General features: G+C 37.9%; 2 protein-coding genes across 2 annotated transcripts; both read left to right on the top strand.

Annotated features, from left to right (window-relative positions):
- Positions 1-7,795: 7,795 nt before the first annotated feature.
- LOC108217849 (eukaryotic translation initiation factor 3 subunit I-like) lies at positions 7,796-9,365 on the top strand. Its single transcript, XM_017390737.2, has 2 exons — positions 7,796-7,934; positions 8,186-9,365. The coding sequence occupies exon 2, from the start codon at positions 8,194-8,196 to the stop codon at positions 9,166-9,168; it is 975 nt and encodes a 324-aa protein (XP_017246226.1). The 5' UTR covers positions 7,796-7,934; positions 8,186-8,193; the 3' UTR covers positions 9,169-9,365.
- Positions 9,366-11,917: 2,552 nt separating this feature from the next.
- Positions 11,918-20,844, top strand: LOC135151935 (uncharacterized). Its single transcript, XM_064091095.1, has 3 exons — positions 11,918-12,618; positions 19,134-19,215; positions 19,427-20,844. Exons 1-3 carry the CDS (start codon positions 12,298-12,300, stop codon positions 20,614-20,616), a joined length of 1,593 nt encoding a protein of 530 aa, XP_063947165.1. The 5' UTR covers positions 11,918-12,297; the 3' UTR covers positions 20,617-20,844.

The raw sequence follows: 20,844 nt of genomic DNA, 5'->3' as shown, positions 1-20,844 counted from the left end.
TCAGTAATGGCGGTCAAAGTGATACGGCTCTCACGCTCGCGGTAGGGTGGAATAGCTGCCAAACGGTCCTCGGCCATGCGAATGATCTCCTCGACCCTAGAAATCAAACGGGGACGGTTGCCCTCATCATCAAAGTCCTCACGGTACAGCTGGTCAATCCGGTGCTGGAGAATCGTGTTCTGGCCCTCGAGTCGGTCAGTAAGTCTCACCATCTGCTCGTAAAGCGGGAACGGAACAGTAGTCGGGAATCCGGGACTAGAAGATGACGATGCCTGCCAACAGTTATATATATATACGCGGTTATAGTAAAAAGGGTGAGAAAACTTAAAAGATTCTAACGCCCCAAGTCCCACATGATCTAAGTTCATCTTAACCTCTAAATCCTATCTTATGTTCATTTATCCTATGTTGTTCAGTGACTCAAACCTGTCGCTCTGATACCAACTGTGACGGACCCAACTTAAATAACCGACTAAAGCATGCATATCGGTATATATAATTAAACTACAGAGTTATAAAGATTAATCTACAAGTCTAATCCACAATCCCGGAATCACCAGGAATGAGTATGAACAACAACTAAAGTTATTACAAACCAAATAGAATCCAAATTAAGTCTAAGTCAAACTACAGTTTTTAAATCCCAAAAGTTCAAAAGAAATTAACTAGGGAACTACGAGTTCCCAACCTGTCCCATCATACGGCGGAAAGCAATCCCGTTGCCTGAGGTGGTCTTACGAGCGGTCTGCTTGAAACGGGCCATTCTCGGGTTTCACTGAAGGGTTATAACAACAACAATATATATGAGCAAAAAGCTCAGCAAGTGAAAACAGTAAATAAAACAGTTCACAATATGCAATATATCAAGTGCAAAAGCAACAGCAGATATCACAAGGTATAAACACAAATAAAGGTGCAATGTGGGATATCAATTTATTGGAATTGGAAACACACAGCGCTACGAGCATTGGGGGGTGATCAGCCCACACCAAGCTCCGAACCACATAAAGTGATTCAACCAGGGAGGATCCTCGGCACACATTGGCCATAAACAGACATCAGGCTCCCCGCTACTGATGCTGCAATAATAGACTGGCGCCTCAGTCTTAATATAAAATTATTATCCAATTCCTTTTAAGGTCATTTCAAATCAACTCATTTTCAAAAGAAGGGGTCTTGATCAAAGACAAGTTATAAGCAAGGATGTTTTCAAAATACAAGTGATCTTTCAAAAGTAAAGGATGTTATTAAGATCAGGGTTCCAAATGAGATAATTCAGGTTAATGTGGGGTATAAAGTTCTCATTATTTATCAAGGACTATTGGAGTATAATCATGTGGTTGTAAGGTGATACCATATGAAAAAGGTAATTCAAGTGTTAAGGGTATTATTGGAATCCAAAGTCATGATCACAAGGGGTGATAAGGTAATTCAGTCCTAAATAAACAGTAATTCAACGTTCACAGGGTATACAATTGTAAAGCAAGTATAAAGGAAGAGTTTCACTTGCCTGGATAAAGCTTACTAGACTCCTGAATAGATGCTTCTAGAGGTTCCTTGCCTGGCCTCCTACTTGCACCTATAATTAATAGTATCCTCGTCACTAACTACCCCTTCGCGTATGAATATATATACATATATATATAAATAAATATATATACATATATATTAGATATACACTTAAACTTAATTAAAACAAGTAGCATGATCATCAAGTAATACACATAGCAAGTAAAGCATGGCACTTTGTTACTTAACTTATATCACTTATTAATCTCTAATTATTCCTAAGTCAATTAAGCATTTAATCAAGTAGCACATAAGGTCTAAGACCAATACTTCCTAACTATACCCTACTGACCTCCAATTAACAAATTAATAGTAAGGCACACTTGTGCCCCACCTCCCAAGACTTACAAGTGAAGTGCAACCTAAGTGACTCACTAGTATGCTTACCTTGGCGACACTTGGGTGCCTTCGTAAAAATAATGCATCTACACTAAGTGATTTGACTTGAACTAACTTGCACTCTCTAATATGACTTAAAACTAACTCATGGACTCAATATGAGGTCAAGGCCTCACTGATGACACACTAAAATGCAATGCATCCTAAGTTGGTACTAGAATGTGACTACATGTGTGACACTTGTGTTCTTAAGTGGAAATAAGGCATCTCCACTAAGGGTATTGACTCCAAACCAATTTCTAAAGGTTGACACAATATTAAACTAATGTTATGAAGTGGTGTGACTCAAAGGCATTGCCTATATGGGTCCTTAAAATTTAGTGCACTAAAGTAACCATTCTGCCTTGGCAGTTTGGCACCTCTTGGGGGTTTTGGCAAAAACAAGTGTTTACACTATGTGCCTTGGTGAAATTGTGACTCTACTGGATACTTAAGACTTAAATCTAAGTTGTGCACTTGGAATGACACTAAGGCCTTGCCCAGGCCTCCTTGGGCCTCTAAACAAAGTTGGCACAGAGCACCCTGCTCTGCTGTGGGGACTGCCATGAACTTAACAACTTGAGACTCACTAAACTCACCCACTACACCAAACTAATGACTCAAATAGCTTCCTAATACTTCCCTAAGCTCATCTAAATCAAGGCCCCATGGGGGCCTCATCAATTACAAGGTTTTTAACACTCAAAAGTGCAAATGACACAATTGTGCCCTGTTCTGGGGTGTACTCTGAAATGTGTGTGTGCATCTATGTAAATGATGGTTTTTATGACTCTTATGGCTACTGGAGACTTGTATACATCAAGTCCCAACTCCAGGAGACTTGGGCCTATGAGGGCCTAAGCATGACACATCTAATTCTCATGGTTTCTAAGGTGCAAAAATCTGCCATGGTGTGTGTGTGTCTCCTTCCACCTTAACACCCTCCAAAACTCCATATACCAACAAACCAAGCCACAAATCCTACTCTACCATGTACATATACCTACTGACTAGTCACACAAGGCAAGATATCTCAACATTTAACCATTTAAAAGCACAAAACCGAGGCATTTATATAGGTAAAACAGGGCAGAATTTTCATGAGTAGTTTTTAAGTACTTTTCAAGCCAATACACATACATATAGTTTCATTAAGCATTAAAACTAAGCATAATACATCAAAGCACTATCTATATCATCATTTTATGGCAAGAGCCGAGACATGCATTGATCAAAACCATGTTACAAACTCCAAATTCTCACACATAGCATCCATTCGAATTATCATGGCATGGAATCACTAGTTTCATACATTTCTTGTATAAATCATAACATGCAAGGTCTAAAACTTTGTAAAACAAATTGTAAAGGATTAAAACTTCTTGAAACCACAAGCATATCATCTATCCATCACAAAATCTTATTCACAAAACCCACTCCATTCGGCTCCCAAGAAGGTCATGGCCGAATGGTTTGAAACCAAATGCATGGCTTGACAATGGGAATGAATACTCCCTCAAGACCATGTTTTGTTCAAATCTTTAAGCCATCCATGAGTTTAACTTGAATCCACAAGAATCCAAGTCAAATTCTCTAGGCTCTTTGACATGCAAGTATAAACTAACCTCCAAAATGAAGATACAAAGCTAGGTGATGAAGATCTTGACTTGCTCAACTTGAATTAATGAAGAAGATGAAGAAAAAATGGTAGAGAGGGAGAGAAATGGGGTTCGGCCGAGAGGAGAGGAGAGGGAGAGAGAAGAGAGAGATGAGAGGGTTTTGGGTGAGTGTGTTGTGAGAAATGAGTGTGTGGTGGAGTGTTTTGACTCATTTTGACTAGTCCAAAGTGGTAGTGGAATGTGGAAGTTACCAACTTGTCCTTCTTGCTAGTGTTAGAGAATTTGCATGCAAGGGTAGAGTAGACATTTGATAAATAATAAAAGTGCGATTTAAAAAGTATTAAAAGAAAGAGTTTTAATAAATAAAGTACCAATCTATAAATCATGAAATTAATACCATAAATAATATGGGATTTTAGAAGAGTAATAAAATAGTTTTCAAAAATTTTGGACAAGAAATGAATTTTAAAAGTAATATTACAAGTAGAGCTCTATTATACACATTCACATAAATACAAAGCACGAGTATAATACACGTAAAATCTCGAGAAGAATATATACACCAAAACGCTATTTTACAAGTTAAAGTTTATCGGCTACTCGCAATTTAACAAATATCACTAAATCGCATATATCTTTATTATTATTTAATCGGGTAACGGCAACGATCACATTTATTAATACAAAGTCAAAACCGTCGCAACTAGTAATATTATTTAATCGCGTAGCGAGAATTATTCGTCAAAAGTCACATAAGTACATTCTAACGATATACGAAAGTCATGTAACGATAAACGAGTCAAATTCACATAGTTTGGCAATTAAAACACGAAATTTAATATATCACCAAAATGAAATACTGTAATATATATAAGTCAAATATTACAGGCGTTACAGTTAGGATATTTCATAACGAGATCAAATCAGAACAGATACAGATACACACATCATAGGGTACCTAATATGTGCAACAAATCGGATAACGTGTACGGCATATACAACGTCACCGTCAAATCACAAATCAAATCAAACTGAACTGGGTGCACCCATATATCCTGAACAAATAATCAAAATGGCCAAAGCATCCTCTTAAGAGCTAACAGAAGGATACGCCGTGACCAATCACACTGTTACGGAAGTGTCATGTCAATGGTGCCGCAAAGACATGGCTGTAGTACCCCTACAACTGGTTAACTCGGTATACCCTATATCTTTAAGGGTCCAAATAATTTTCACAGTTTTAAAAATCACTTGATACAGTCATACAGATATTTCATACAAACTAAACAAATCATAAATTGTATAATCTTTGAAAATCGGAGGACAAATATTTGAATATCTCAAAACAGATTTTTAAAATATTTTTCGAAAGTCAAAATAGCTGAAAATAGATTAGCATGAATAGCCATGAATAAAAGAGGACAAAATCCGTACGAATCAAAATAGTTTATTTCTAAGGGGAATAGCTGAATCAAATTGTAAGAGAAGTAAAACAGATTCTTTTATATTTTGGAATATAACTGAAAAAGATTTTGAGATAATTTTCAGAAATCAAACCAATCAAATAAATATTCGCTGAAGGAACAGAGTAAAGATACAACGAATATAACAAGTTGTAAGATGAATATCGCTGAATCAAACAGGGTAGAACCCGTACAAAAACGCCGAACAGAAAGGATCAAAATAGAGTAATCAAATTTACCTAACACTAATAGAAGTAGTGCTGAATAAAAGCAAACGAAATCCGTACCTTAAAAATAGCAAACGCAAACACTAACCAACCTCACAAGGGACCATCTAAACTCCCGAACCCCGACTTTATCTTAAACTCCAAATATCTCCCCGACTCCAATATGCCCAGAACAATAAACGAATGTTTTGACCTTCTAAACGATGTTTTTTGGAATAACGCAAAACACGAAAGTCGTAGAGAACGAAAAGACCTTTCCGAAAAGGTAAGGCTCGTCAAGAACGGAGTCATAACGAATCGGGAATTAAATAAAACGTCCGCTGATTCAGAACTCAAAGCGAGAACATGATCTGATTAAGTTTTGTAATTTTGAGAACAGTTCGAAACATAATCTGAGAAAACATTATGAACGAAAGTATAGGAGATTGAAAGAGCTTTCCGAAACATCAAGAATCATCAAATTCTGATAAGAATTGAATTTTCTACGAATTTTACAAGACAGCTGATTTGTGAGAATAAAGCCCTACGAATTTTTGTCATAAAAATGAAGAGAAGGTTGAGTAGCTCTCAAAAGTATATAAAAAGAATGAGAGAACAAATCAATATACTCCCTTTGTCCCTCTCGTTTCTTTATAGTTTTTTCACACTGATCAATATACTCCCTTTGTCCCTCTCGTTTCTTTATAGTTTTTTCACACTGTTTGACACGCATTTTAAAGCGCATATAAAACATAGTTCTATGATTTATTTTCAAAATTTTTCTTTTTTGTATAAAAATTTAAACATCAAATTTTTATCTAGAAGAAAAGGAAGTTCAAAATAATTTATTGAACTACGTTTTACGAGAGCATTAGAATACGTGTCGAGCCCCCGTCCCCCAATATAAACAAATGAGAGGGACGGAAGGAGTATATATACAGAGTCTTGAGATCCTAATTCTAAACCTATCCATTATCTGAATACAAGGCTGATCCATATTCTAAGTACACTATCTTAATTCAATTTTAAATCCTATTCATAATCTAATTTTAATCCTTTATTATTATTACCAACCAATCATCAATATACTTATATAAAGGAGAAGCATGGGGCGTTTAGGTGGCGCCTCTCAGAGAGCTCTTTTCAATTTTTCTAATTTTAAAGAATTTTTGGATGAAAAAATATCAAAAATAAAACATCTTTTGTAGTTTCGGATATATTTGAAGAAAGTTTCAGAATTACCTTTTTCAAAATATCAAAATCAAATCAGAATCTAAAACTATCATCGTATTTTTAGAAAAGGTGTATATCAAAAAAAATATCAAAAATAAAAACTGTCTTTTTTAGTTTCGGATATATTGGATGAAAATTTCAGAATTACCTTTTTCAAAATATCAAAATCAAATCAAATCTAAAACTATCATCATATATTTGGAAAAGGTGTATATCAAAAATAGGAAGTATTTTTGATAAGTCATTCTTTTCTCAAATCAACCCCTATAAATTAATGGCAGACTTCGTAAAATTTAACACACACAATTTTTTCTGAGCTTATTTGTCTTCTCCATCTAATGCAATAATGAGTTACAATCTAGATGTTTTGAATGACGATAGAGATGATTGGCTGATAAGAGTAAGAGTTTGTCAGATGTGGTAGTCGACAAATCCGAAAACGGGAGAACAATATAATCTTGACATGATATTGACGGATGAAAAGGTTAATAGATTAATTGTTAGGTATTTTTTTATAATATTTGTTTTGTTCATCGGATATGTTTGTTATTGTTAATTTTTATATGGTTTACTTTGTATACGGGAAAAGATTATTCATGCAACACTTTCACAATATTTGTTTGCTCAGTTCAAGCACATTTTAGGTGAAGGCTGTTTGTACAGCACAAATAAAAGTTGTTTCATAGGTAGTTATAGACCGAGATCTCATGGTTTTAAGTTGATGTTTTTGCAGTCAATCAATCCAAAAAACGAAAGAATCACTAATACACCGGTGCATGGATTGGAATTCATATATCCCGAGATGATTAATGTTCGCACAACTAGAACATAATGTTTATCCCTATTAAAACTAGGGATAGTTTCAGAGTTGTATCTCAATCTCTTTTAGACTTTTACGCACCTATGTTAAACACAACCAAAATTAAGATTTGTCGTGCTTTGAATCGTTAATTACATGCAGATTTTTATTTTTATTGTTTCACTCATGAATTATAGTTCAAATTTTGCAATTTTATATATTAATATTGGTATTGCATCGAGATGTTTATAATATAAAATTATTTTGTTCTATAAATAGTAATTTTGAATCATCAATATAAGTTTTATAGGTTGCCGCAAATTTATTTTATTTTATAAATTTTAATATTAAAACATTAATATAATTTTTATATCCCGCCGCAACGCGCGGCTTCTCAACTAGTTAATATTATTTTAAAAAAATACTGGATATTACATTCCTGATCAGACTAGTGATCGGATTGCAACCGCAAAGCAGCCTATATATAGTGACAATTAAATACAAAACAAAACAACTTCTTTCTTCTCTCTTGGGTTATTAAATACAAAACAAAACAACTTCTTTCTTCTCTCTTGGGTTATAATACTCAGACGGACAAGCTATATCTGAGGCGATTTTCTGGGCGATTAAACACACAATAAAAGCAGCTTCTTCTTCTTCAATTAAGGTCTATTCTACACCCAATCACATATACACACACACTCTTTAATATGACTAGTGAGTTCAATTTTTGGTGGTATTATATGATTATCATGTTCTCTTTTTAAATATTAGTAACGTTATTTTCGGAGTGGACTCTGTTGATGTTTAAATTTGATATAGATATTGTAATTGAAAATTTATGTTGATTTGTTGTTGTTCAGATTTCAACTATTAATTTGTGTGTGATCAAAATTTTGCTTCTACATCGATTATCAGGAGGAAATATGAGGCCGATCTTGATCAAAGGACACGAAAGGCCATTAACATATCTAAAGTATAACAAGGAGGGTGACCTCCTCTTCTCCTGCGCATTAGACAGAAACCCCGCTGTTTGGTACGCTGATAAGGGAGAGCTTTTAGGCACTTACCGTGGGCACATTGGTTCTGTTTGGGGTTGTGATGTTTCTAGGGATTCAAAACTTTTAATAACTGCAAGTGCGGATCAAACAGCAAAGGTATGGGATGTTCAAACTGGGTCTGAGCTGTTCACGTTTGAATTTAAGTCCACTGTGAAATCAGTAGAATTTGGTGTCGGAGATAAGCTTGCTGTCATTGCAACAGACTCCTTTCGTGACATGTCTTCTGCAATTCATGTCAAACACATAGCCAGAGATCCTAGTGAACAGTGCGGTGATTCTGTGATTGAATTCTCACCTGGAGGAAGAATCAATAGAGCTGTTTGGGGACCTTTAAATAGGACCATAATAAGTGGTGGTGAACAAGGCGTTGTTCGTGTGTGGGACGTTGAGACAAAGAAAGTGATTTATGAGTCAGACAAGGATACTGGTCATCAGAAGGCCATTACATCACTTGCAAAATCAAGAGACGGTTCACATTTACTTACTGCTTCCATTGACAAATCAGCTAAGCTTTGGGACATCAGATCAATGAAACTTCTCAGGACATACAAGGCTGAAGCCCCAGTTAATGCAGTTGCACTCTCTCCACTACTTGATCATGTCGTGCTCGGAGGTGGTCAAGATGCATCGACTGTTACAAACGATCCTCGTGCTGGCAAGTTTGAGGCCAAATTTTATTCCAAGGTCCTTGAAGAAGAAATTGGATCTGTGAAAGGACACTTTGGTCCGATAAATGCATTGGCATTCAACCCTGATGGAAAAAGTTTCGCAAGTGGAGGTGAAGATGGTTATTTGCGATTACATCACTTTGATCATGACTACTTCAACATGGCGATTTAATTCGAATTACTTAGATTGCTACGTCTTTTTTTTTTTCCCGGTTTTATTCAAGTTATTTTCTGGTTTTTATGTTGATCTTATGTTCTTTGTTATAAATAGAAGTGTGGTTCCTTTTAAAACTATTTACATAAGTTTTTGGCTTTTCATGTAATTTAATCAAAGTAAATGCCATGAGATCCTGAATATATCTACTTATCTATCTATCTACTTATTAAAGCAGAATCAGGGGCAAAATATACCAGAAATTGGATGAAAAATTTACATACACACCCTCAATTATTCATCAATTCCGAAATTGGCCTTCCGAAATTGGCCTGTAGTTTAGCTGTTAACTTGCAGGATTTTTGTAAAAGTAGGAATCAGCGATTCTTAGGTACCCCAGTGACCCCGAATCGGTTTCTCAGATTCTTGGAAATCCTCGGTCAGTTGATTTAGATTGTGGGCATATATACACCTATAGTCAGCCTCCGGCGGTGCAATCTTTTGGTGGTGTTTTTCAGCCTTTTCTGCTACAGCGATTCTTGTTAAAACATTCAGGTCGCTAGGGTTGTTTTGTTGGTAAAGGGAATTGGATTGTTGTATCTGCGGTTGTGGCAAAGGTAATTTTCTTGCCCTTGCTATTCTTTTGGGATGTCTGATTATAAATAGCCCTTCTAACTTTGTTCACCTGTTCTGTATGATGTGTGTCATTTGTGATTGAGTCGAGCAGTATATCATTTTGATGCATATTGTTAATTTCACTCTGGGAAATTTTTATGCTGATGTTTGGGCAATTAATTCTGGTTATTTCGTTAATTTTGTTTGTGGTTTGTTTCCACCTGCCATTAGAACTGTAAAGTAAAGTGTATTTATTGATCATGATTCAAGTGTTTGTTGATAATCGATGTGGGTGACAAAGAAGCTGCAAATGATGATGGTTCTTCACAAATTTTATCTGCTTTGCTTCCTTTTGTTGTGGCTCTCACCATGGTTGTCAAGTCGACGACTGCTGTTGCTGCTCTTGCTCAGCCCTCAACTTTCACCTGGTAACAACTTTTGTATGTTTGGTAAAATATTTTGAATTTTTTTTTTTTTTGTAAGGGTAAAATATTTTGATTGTGATAAGCTAATTTATTGTTTTTTAATGATTCCAAGTTGGATTTATTTAATGCTAATAGGTACTTGTTCAAGTGAGGAGATTTAACTGAGATTCAGGTTCTGGCATTTGTCTTGTGTTGGTATTTGTTTATGTACCGGTTTTGACAGTCATTAGAGATATGTAAGGTATTTATTCCTATTTTTTATTATTAGTATTACATCGTTTTCGGGTAAAATAATCGATGATTGTTTGTTTTAACTGTGTAATAGCCTTATGATCTGCCAACTTATGTAGACATGTGATAAACATGTTGACTGTGGTCTATATTTTAGATGAGGTAGTGTGTTTGTTGTTATTGCAAGACTTTTTGGAATAATCATTGTCAAAAAGAACTAACGATGAATGGAAATGAAGTTCTGAAGAAGTGATGATACAATGTTAAAGAGATAGCTTTTTGTTGAATTTTTCTGACTCTGGAATTAAACTGCGTTAGTATCTTCTTCTCTGATTTTCCTTATTTGGTAGACCTACTACTTTCAGAAGATACATGTGGTATTTGTTTGGTTGATTAATTTTGGTAAGATACAGTTTCCGTTTGGAATCAGACTATCCATTGAACAATCAGACTATCCATTGAAGATTTTATGCTCGCTCTTAAATGGTTGATCCACTGATCTTATTCTTACTTCATATGAGCTAAAGCCAGCTCTAGGGGTGTTTCTCGCATACAAAAAAATTTAAAAAAATATTATGAAACTATACTTTGCAGGAGTCTCAAAATAAGTGTAAACAGTAAACTTAAACACCTAACTTCTTAAACACCTAGCATAACACGGGTGAGCATATGGTCAATCATACCAAATTGAATAAATCGAAATTAAAATTTAAATATTTTTAGACCGGACAAACTGAAATATTTTGTCCGATCCAGTTCAGTATGATCGAAAAGAATTGATTCTTTTGGAAAAAGTAACTTAAAATTATAAATAAAATTAAGATTTATAATTTATTTAAAAACTATCAATGAATCATCAACACTTCTTCAAAAATAGATACATTTGGATTTATACATTAGATATTATAACTTCCAAAAAGTATATAAAAATATATAATATAAATATAAATTTATAGTATAATTTTTTTGACTATTTAGAATATAATTTTAACCCAAATATTTTTTTTAAAATCAAATTTTATTTCGATGAACTTTTCTAGAAAATTAAGATGGAAACGAAACTCATTCCTACAGTAAGGTTTCAGTTTTTCGGCTGCAATACGGTTTTGCTCATCATTAGCATAAATGGAGTATGTAGTAAATATGAATGAATGGCATGGGAATTCTTGGAATGGTATCAAGAATTAAGATTAAAGCACATTAGAAGTTTAGAACCATGAATGTTATTTTTGAAAATAGTAATCCTTCCGTTTCTTATCACGTTTCTCGTTTGATATGTCGGAACGGTTCATAATATGAGACAAATTAGTAATTTATGTCCAATTTATAAAATTAAATATAGTCATGAGTGATCTTGTTGGATTCGTATCTATGAGTACTTTAATAAGATGAAATTTTTATATTTAATGTTAATACAAAATTAAAATATATTGATTAAAAATATATATTGATAAACGTGATAAAAACAAATAGCAAAAATATTAAGAAACGAAGGGAGGGAGTAATAAATATGCTTTATGCTGAACTGAATTGAGTGCGTGGAAGCTTGGGGAGGCAGCTTACTATACGTGTATCTGTAAATGCAATAAAGACACAAATACTCACAGGAGATTATTTTTCAAACACTTAATTTCCCCCTTTCCTCCTCGTAATATTCAACTCAATTCATCACATCATCTTCTTCAGACAAACAACTATACTCACTTCGGATCATCACATCATCTTCTTCTTGACTTCAGATCCACATTTCAAACCCTAATCATTCGCTTGGTCCCCCCCTCTCTGTAATAATACAATTCTACACACAAACAATAACATCATCATCATCACATCCACATTCCAAGACCTAATTACTCGCCAAACCACTCTCGCTCTCATGGAGGAGGCCTTAGAATTGGCGAGATCGAATGATACCAAGAAGCGAAGGGCGGGAGTGGATCGGCTGCAACAGCTTCTTGAAGATTCAAGAAAGTGCTTGTCATCGTCGGAAGTGACGGCGCTAGTCGACACGTGTGTTGAGCTTTTGAAGGACACCGATTCTAGGGTTTCGGAGGGCGCGCTTTTGTTGCTGTCGTCGGCCGCGGAGTTGTTTAAGTTGCATTCTGATAGAATTATGACGGCGGTTGTTGATAGGTTGTGGGATGGGGAGCAGCGGGTTCGAGACTCGGCGAGGAGGCTGTTGATTACCCTTATGGAGGTAATTTATTAATTTTCTTGGGGAATGCCAGTTGATTTTATGGAATGTGATATAGTAGTTTCTATCAATCGAGTATCTTAAATTGATGACTACAACAAGTATTATCGTTTTGCACGCAAGTGGCTAAACTTTTATGCATGCCAAATTGCCAATCGGGTTTTCCCCCCTAATTGCCGTCTAATATGATGGCTAAATATTCTTTAATAACCGATTTAATGGCTCTGCTCCCTAAAGGGTCTTTGACAAAACCTCTACATATATATATAAGACATCTTCTTCCCCCAAGTACCTCTAACACTAAGAATCATGTCACGGCACAGGCCCACCTCATTTCTGTTTAGTTATATTCGAGAACATTCCCCATTACAGACGTGTCATTCTGTTTGTTATTTTCTATTTCTGTGCTTGTGGTAGTCACGTGACTAGTAGTGTCACCTAGAATAAGAACAAACTTGTGTATCAGAATTCAGTTATGAAAAATGATATGAACTTTTTACTCCATATTTCTCTCTAGCTTTCTTCTCAAGTTATTTCTTTCCAACCCTCAATATCCAGAACTAACCTAAATTGCTACAATTGGTATCAAGAGCCATGGCTGGGCCATCTTTAGCTAAACACGAAAAGGATCTTAAGCTCCTTGAAACCCATTTAGAAGATGTACGAAATAGTGCACGACAACAGGAGTCGGAATACAAGCAACATATGACAACTCTCGCTACACAGGTCACGGAGATGAATAACAAGGTGAATTCATTGTCAGCTGAGCTTAAGTCCGATAGGCAGGAATTAACAACTCAGATCAGAGATCTGGTGGAAGCCATGAAACGTCAAACGGTACAATCTCATCCCTCTCCTGGTAGTCATAATGGTAGTGCATCTTCATCTAATAAATCTGCTCCAAACCCAACCAGACCACTAGTCACACAACCTTTACACTTTGGGGGTACTGTTCCTCCTCTCCACTATATGTCTACAGGAAACCCACTTTATATGCACGCGCCGCCTGTTTTCTCACAACCACCACCATACTCCATACCACAAATACCGCTCAGTTCCACGATGACAAGCTTTGACCGTACTCCACCCTTCACTGTCCCTCCCACCACCACAACCATACCACCCATTCCGACCACAGCTTTTCAACTGCCGTTCTACCAACAAAACCCACAGTGGTTCCCATCCTTTAGCCAAGGACCACATGTGATTCCATCCTCAGCCACCGACAATACCAACCACAGATCGGTGTTAAATGTACCATACAAGTTACCAAAAGTGGATTTTCCGAAATTTGATGGCAGTAATGCTCGTAGTTGGGTATTAAAGGCAGGGAAGTTTTTTATGCTCAACCCTGGAATGGACTCGCCTACTAAGGTGGTATTTGCTTCATTGTATTTGGAAGGAAAAGCGGACCACTGGTTCCAAACTCTACAAATGCAGCAGGCAGGCATGACATGGGAATTTTTTGTCGATCGCTTACTACAACGCTTCTCCACTGGTAATCAGGAGAACCTCGTGGGGAGATTCAACAAATTGACTCAAACAAGCACTGTCAAATCTTATATTGCCGAATTTGAAGAGCTTCGTGGCCTGATCCTGACTAGACATGCCGCTCAGCCAGAAGAGTTTTATGTCTCCAGTTTCCTTAGTGGGTTGCGCCCAGACATACAACAAGCATTATATGTTTATAAACCACAATCTCTCATTGAGGCAATGGAGAAGGCCAAAGAGCAAGAGGTATTTATGGACTTGATGGAGAAACGTGTCAAAACGGTGAGCCGCAACACTTCCTCACACTTTAAGGACCCCATCAAACCACCACCTCCCACCCAAGCATCGAAATACCCAGAGGTGAAACGCATTTCACCACAGGAGATGGCACAAAGACGTGAGAAAGGGTTGTGTTATAACTGCGATGAAGTGTATGTACGGGGTCATAAATGCCAGAAGCCACAACTTTATTTGCTGGTGGGAGATGAGGAAGAAGGGGATTGCGATGAGGACTCTGCCATTGAAATACACAGTGGTTCCGACAACGAAGCGGGCATGTCAGTGCATGCCCTGCAGGGTACTCAAGGATTGCATACACTTAAGCTGGATGGTCAAGTTAAGAAGAAATCAATTACTATGTTAGTCGATACCGGCTCGACTCACAATTTCATCTCGCAATCCTTGGTTAAGTCACAACATCTGCCTACTATTCCTTGTGCTGAAGTCAAAGTAACTCTGGCTGATGGATCCATTACTAAATGCACACGCAAGGTTACGAAGCTGAAATGGCAGGCTAATAATATTGAGTTTACAGCTGATTTTTACATTCTTCCGTTGGGAGGGTATGACTCAATATTGGGCATCCAGTGGCTTCGCCAGGTGAGCCCAATTTGTTTTGATTTTGCAACTAATGAAATGTCATTGGAGTGGCAGGGCAAACGGGTTGTGCTCCAACAGTCCAGGAAAACTGCAAGCAGTACTAATGTATTACTAGACAGTGATAACATGGGAAAGATTGGGGAACAAGCTTGCTTCCCGGTCCAGCTTTCAGCAATTGAAGTTACAGAGGCCACTCCCACACAAACAATTGACATTCCAGAACTGGTACAGCCTGTTGTAGCTGCTTTTCCTCAGCTTTTCGAAGCACCTAAAGGCCTTCCTCCGAGCAGACCTCAGGACCATATGATACCCATAACGGAGGGTAGTGCACCAGTTAACCTGAACCCGTATAAGTATCCTTACCTGCAGAGAATGGAGATTGAAAAGATGGTGAAAGAGATGCTTGACAGCGGCATAATCAAACACAGCCAATCTCCATATTCCTCACCAGTCTTACTTGTCAAGAAGAAGGATAACACATGGCGTTTTTGTGTAGACTACAGGGCTCTCAATGCAATTACCACTAAAAACCGCTTCCCTATTCCGTTGATTGAGGACATGCTTGACCAGATTCACGGAAGCAAAATATTCACCAAGCTTGACTTGCGTAGTGGTTACCATCAAATCCGGGTTGATGCTAAAGATACTTTCAAAACAGCCTTCAAGACACCACTAGGCCACTATGAATTTCTAGTGATGCCTTTTGGCCTCACCAACGCACCGGCCACATTCCAATGTATTATGAATGAAGTTTTTCGAGAGGTGATTGGGAAATTTGTGTGCGTTTTCTTTGACGACATATTAGTGTATAGTCCATCTCCGGAGGAGCATATCCAGCACCTACAGCAAGTGTTCCAACTGTTGGACGCTAACTGCCTTCGTGTCAAACTCAGTAAATGTGCGTTCGGCCAGACACAAGTGGAGTATTTGGGCTATATCATCAGCAATAAAGGTGTTGAGGCAGATCACAAGAAGATACATGCCATGACTTCTTGGCCGACACCGACTTGTATTAAGTCCCTCCGTGGATTTTTGGGCTTAACAGGGTACTACCGCCGATTTGTTCGACATTACGGAGTTATCAGCAAGCCGCTGACCAACCTTCTTAAGAAAGGGGCATTTCAGTGGTCTAATCAAGCTCAAGAAGCTTTTGAACAGTTGAAAACAGCTATGACCAGTACCCCGGTGATGGGTATTCCTGATTTCTCTAAACCATTTGTCGTTGAAACGGATGCGTGTATGTTTGGTGCGGGGGCTGTACTCATGCAAGAAGGCAGGCCTCTTGCTTACTTTAGCAAGGCTTTTTCAAGTCGCAACATGGGCCTCTCCACCTACGAAAAGGAGCTTCTCGCGGTTGTCCTAGCAGTCAACAAGTGGCGTGGTTATTTACTCGGACAACCGTTTACTATTCGCACTGACCAAGAAGCAATTAAACACCTCCTCAGCCAGAAAATAACGACTCTCATGCAGCAAAAATGGCTCACCAAGCTGCTGGGTTTTGACTATACTATTGTCTACAAGAAGGGCAGAGACAATGTAGTTGCAGATCCGCTGTCCAGGCTCAATACTGGCTCTGCAACACAAACACTAGAAGCTTGCGCGATTTCAACCATCATTCCACAGTGGAAGCTAGACCTGCGAAAAACTTGGGAAAATGATCCAGAGTTCCAAGCTGTAATTGCTCAAATGGCTACAGACCCTGCATCCACTAATTTCACTTTGGCTGATGGAGATCTCCGTTTTAATGGCAGATTGGTTGTGGGATCAGATGGTTCCTTCCGTAAACAAATTTTTGATACCTTACATGGAGGCCCAGAAGGGGGCCATTCTGGCATACAAACATCTATAAAGCGCGTTGGTAACTTATTTTGGTGGCCTTCACTGTCTAAAGACATTAAACAGTGGGTACAGCTCTGCGAAGTGTGCCAACGCTGTAAAAGCGAACATGTTCCATACCCCGGATTGCTTCAACCCATTCCAATCCCAAGTCAAGCCTGGGACACTGTTACCATGGATTTCATAGAGTCATTGCCAAAGTCGGGGGGAAAGGACACCATTCTGGTCATCATAGACAAGTACACAAAATATGCTCACTTATTGGCTCTCCAACACCCTTTTACAGCAGCTCAGGTTGCCCAAACACTGCTGGACAATGTGTTTAAGCTTCACGGCCCACCTTCTTCGATTATCACTGATAGAGACAAAATCTTCACTTCACAATTTTGGTCAGAACTGTTCAAAAAGATGGGGGCGACATCAAAATTAACATCGGCCTATCACCCTCAAACCGATGGCCAAAGCGAGCGGTTAAACCAGTGCATTGAGATGTATTTACGTTGCTTAACCTACCAACGCCCTCACCAGTGGCACCGTTGGTTACCCATGGCTGAGTGGTGGTACAACACCACCCCACATTCTGCAATCGGCATGACGCCCTATCAAGCCATCTACGGCCGCCCAGCTCCCACTTTTAATTACCATCAAGCTGGAAGCTCCACAAATTCTTGTGTCAATGACTTTATCCAGCAGCGTACTGAAATCCACAAGCTTCTTAAAATGAATCTGCAAAAAGCCCAAGAACGAATGAAGTGGTTCGCTGATAAACACAGAACTGAAAGAGTATTTGATGAGGGGGATGAGGTGTTTGTCAAGCTTAAAGCTTTTAAACAAACTTCTCTCAAGGAGGCTAAAGACAATAAGTTCACCCCGCGCTTCTTTGGGCCATACAAGATTATTAAGAAAATTGGTCAGGTTGCTTACCAGCTTCAACTGCCAGCAACTGCAAAGGTTCATCCAACTTTCCATGTTTCCCTTCTCAAAAAGAAAGTCGGTTCACATGCTATCACTCAACTTGATCCTCCAGTGCTCAATGACACTCCTGCCCCAGCCTACCCTCACCTTATCCTTGATCGCAAGATAGTGAATCGGAATAATGCTGCTGCTGTCTCTGTTCTCATTCAGTGGAAAGGAATGGCTCCGGAAGATGCCTCATGGGTTGATTACAATGTACTCCGGCGCCACTATCCACAGTTCGTCGATGAGGACATCGCCGCTCAAGAAAGGGGCATTGTCACGGCACAGGCCCACCTCATTTCTGTTTAGTTATATTCGAGAACATTCCCCATTACAGACGTGTCATTCTGTTTGTTATTTTCTATTTCTGTGCTTGTGGTAGTCACGTGACTAGTAGTGTCACCTAGAATAAGAACAAACTTGTGTATCAGAATTCAGTTATGAAAAATGATATGAACTTTTTACTCCATATTTCTCTCTAGCTTTCTTCTCAAGTTATTTCTTTCCAACCCTCAATATCCAGAACTAACCTAAATTGCTACAAATCAATTTCAGATCTCGGCCTTCACTTGCATACAAACACATTTGAGTTTAAAAAGATGAATCACCTCATAAATATCATTAATAATTAGTTGGTGTTAATAGTGCACTGAAAAATGGGAGAGAATGACAAGACTATAGACAGTAGTAGGGCTGAGCGAGATGTTAATTGAGTACTTATATGATGCTTCACTATGTTCAGGGAGTTATGTTGTGTTTGGTTGGGAAGAATAGAATGGAATGAGTAAAAATACTTGAAACTAATAGATATAGGAAGAAAATTTTGGAAAAAAATTGAGGGAGGGCAAAATTGCTATGATGAGATTTGTGAAGAAATTGAGGATATGAGAGAATGGAGCATTCCATCTCAAATTGGAGGTGTGATATCTAGCTTATGATGTATGGAATGGAATGGAAGAAAGAATGGAATTTTTTAAAAATTATGCATAAGATAGTTCATTTTTCCATTCCATTCCTTCCGGAATCATTCACCCCAACCAAACACAACATTAGTTTATTGCTTCTTTCCTACACTTTCACTTGAATTAGTACTAATTAATAATTCCTTCTCTATCTTGTAAAATTTCTCCTTCATTGCTAAGCATATCTACTCTGATTAATTTTCAAACAAACTTTACTACTGAGATAGGATTGTTTGCTGGGTAGGAGCACCATAGAATGAGTAGCTCTATTGCTATATACTGAAGGGTGCGGTGGCATCCTCGGTTATATTTTAAGTGCTACTTCGAATTTAGTTGTTGGCTTTTGCAATTTATTTTCATTCACAATGTTTTAATAATGATACCCCATATTAGGTGAGAGATATTAGTGCCAGGCTGGAGCAGATTCAGATTCAACCAGCAACTTCCGTCTCTTCCATCTCTGAAGGACTTAATAGTAATCTTCTCCACCATGCACCTGATTTAGAAGTATAATGTATTAATGTGAACTTTTTATTTATATTTATTTCCATGTGTAGTAAAACGATCACATCTTTTAAGAGCTTAGTACAATGTTATGTACAATGTGTAATTAATTAAGAGGTTTGTACATAGTTTAGTATGAAATGGAAAAAGTTTGTACAGAAGTTTATTTGTTCACATTACAGCTGAGACGAGCAAGCAAAAACCATCAGAGAATTCAAAGGATAATGATAAAGGAATTGAGCCCCTACTGGAACTGCCGGAAGATATTATCTTTCTACAAATTCTGCCTAAGTTGAACAGCCTAGATGTTCTTCCCCTGGTTTTGGTGGCTAGGAGTTGGGCCTCCTTTCTTTTGCATGAGGGACCCAGACTGATGTTATTCAACCCACCTAAAAATCCTACACCTAAACACACTTCAATTTTATTTGATGTAAGCCCGATTCCGTACTCTGTTTCAGTTTTGTTATCCCCAGAGAGCCGCCAACTGTGTCAGTCTAGGTGTATAATTGTTCCAATCTTGAATTCTGGTATAAAACATGCTGTTCCAATTTTCACTGACTACCCAGATTTTTTAAAGCAGGGGGAAGTCCCAACTGTAGTGGGATCTTCCAGTGGTATTATATGCCTCTATATCACCAGTTCTCCCTCTAGATACATCCTGCTAAACCCCTTAACAAAACATTATAAAGAGGTTGGGGCCCCTTATATTTTTGTACCAGATTGTGAGCAAGCTTCTGTAACTTCTGGATTCTTTTATGATGAATGGACTGATGACTTAAAGATCGTACAATTGTTGAGATGGGATCAAAGGCTTACGAGCTTGGATGCTCCGGGACCCAAAAAGATACATGCGCTTCGCGTTTGTTCTGTAAATTCTGCAAATTGGGAAGTTGTTGACTTGGGGCCAATGAAAGTCTCCGATCGTCTTGGTGGTGTGTTATTTTTGCCGAAAGCTCTCGTCACATTTGTAGATGCGTTTGCTACAGAGCCGGAGATTAACTTTTGGTTGGATTTTCGTGATTGCCGTCTAAAGGCAGTTCCGGAATTAGAAGGGGCTGAACTCAGTATGAAATCGGTTTGGTGGAATAACCAGGTTGGTGTTATTGTTGGAACTGACAGCATTTATGTCCTTGATGAGGAGTTTGCAGCCTGGTATTACTGCACAGTGCTTCCGGACGTGGGAAATTGTGTATTCTGTTTAGATGAGAACAAAATTGTGGGGATGGGGGCTGGGGAAAGCGGAAGCGTAAATGATTACAATATTCTTAATTCCACAAGCGGCGAAATCCAACATATAATCTCGTTGCCTTCTTGCAGGGTTTTTCCGTATGTTCCTACATTCTACTATATCGAGGGAATGGCTAATTTTTAGACTTTTGCAAGTCACAATGTAATAAAAGAATGTAAACAGTACATAGCAGCAATACCTCTCTATAGCATATAGTTTCAGATACAACATGTATTGTGATGCCAGCTTGTAGAGTACAAGTATTATTCTAGGTGATTGATTGTTGAGAATAATAGAGGCAACCGGTTGCATGATGGTATCCTTGAAACTTTCATAATTACTAATATCGAACTCAGATAGCATGCAATTTTT

The sequence above is a fragment of the Daucus carota genome, chromosome 4 (genome assembly GCF_001625215.2).
Source record: "Daucus carota subsp. sativus chromosome 4, DH1 v3.0, whole genome shotgun sequence".
NCBI lineage: Eukaryota > Viridiplantae > Streptophyta > Magnoliopsida > Apiales > Apiaceae > Daucus > Daucus carota.
The sequence above is the reverse complement of the archived record's forward strand: the minus strand, read 5'-3'. Positions and strand labels throughout refer to the sequence as shown.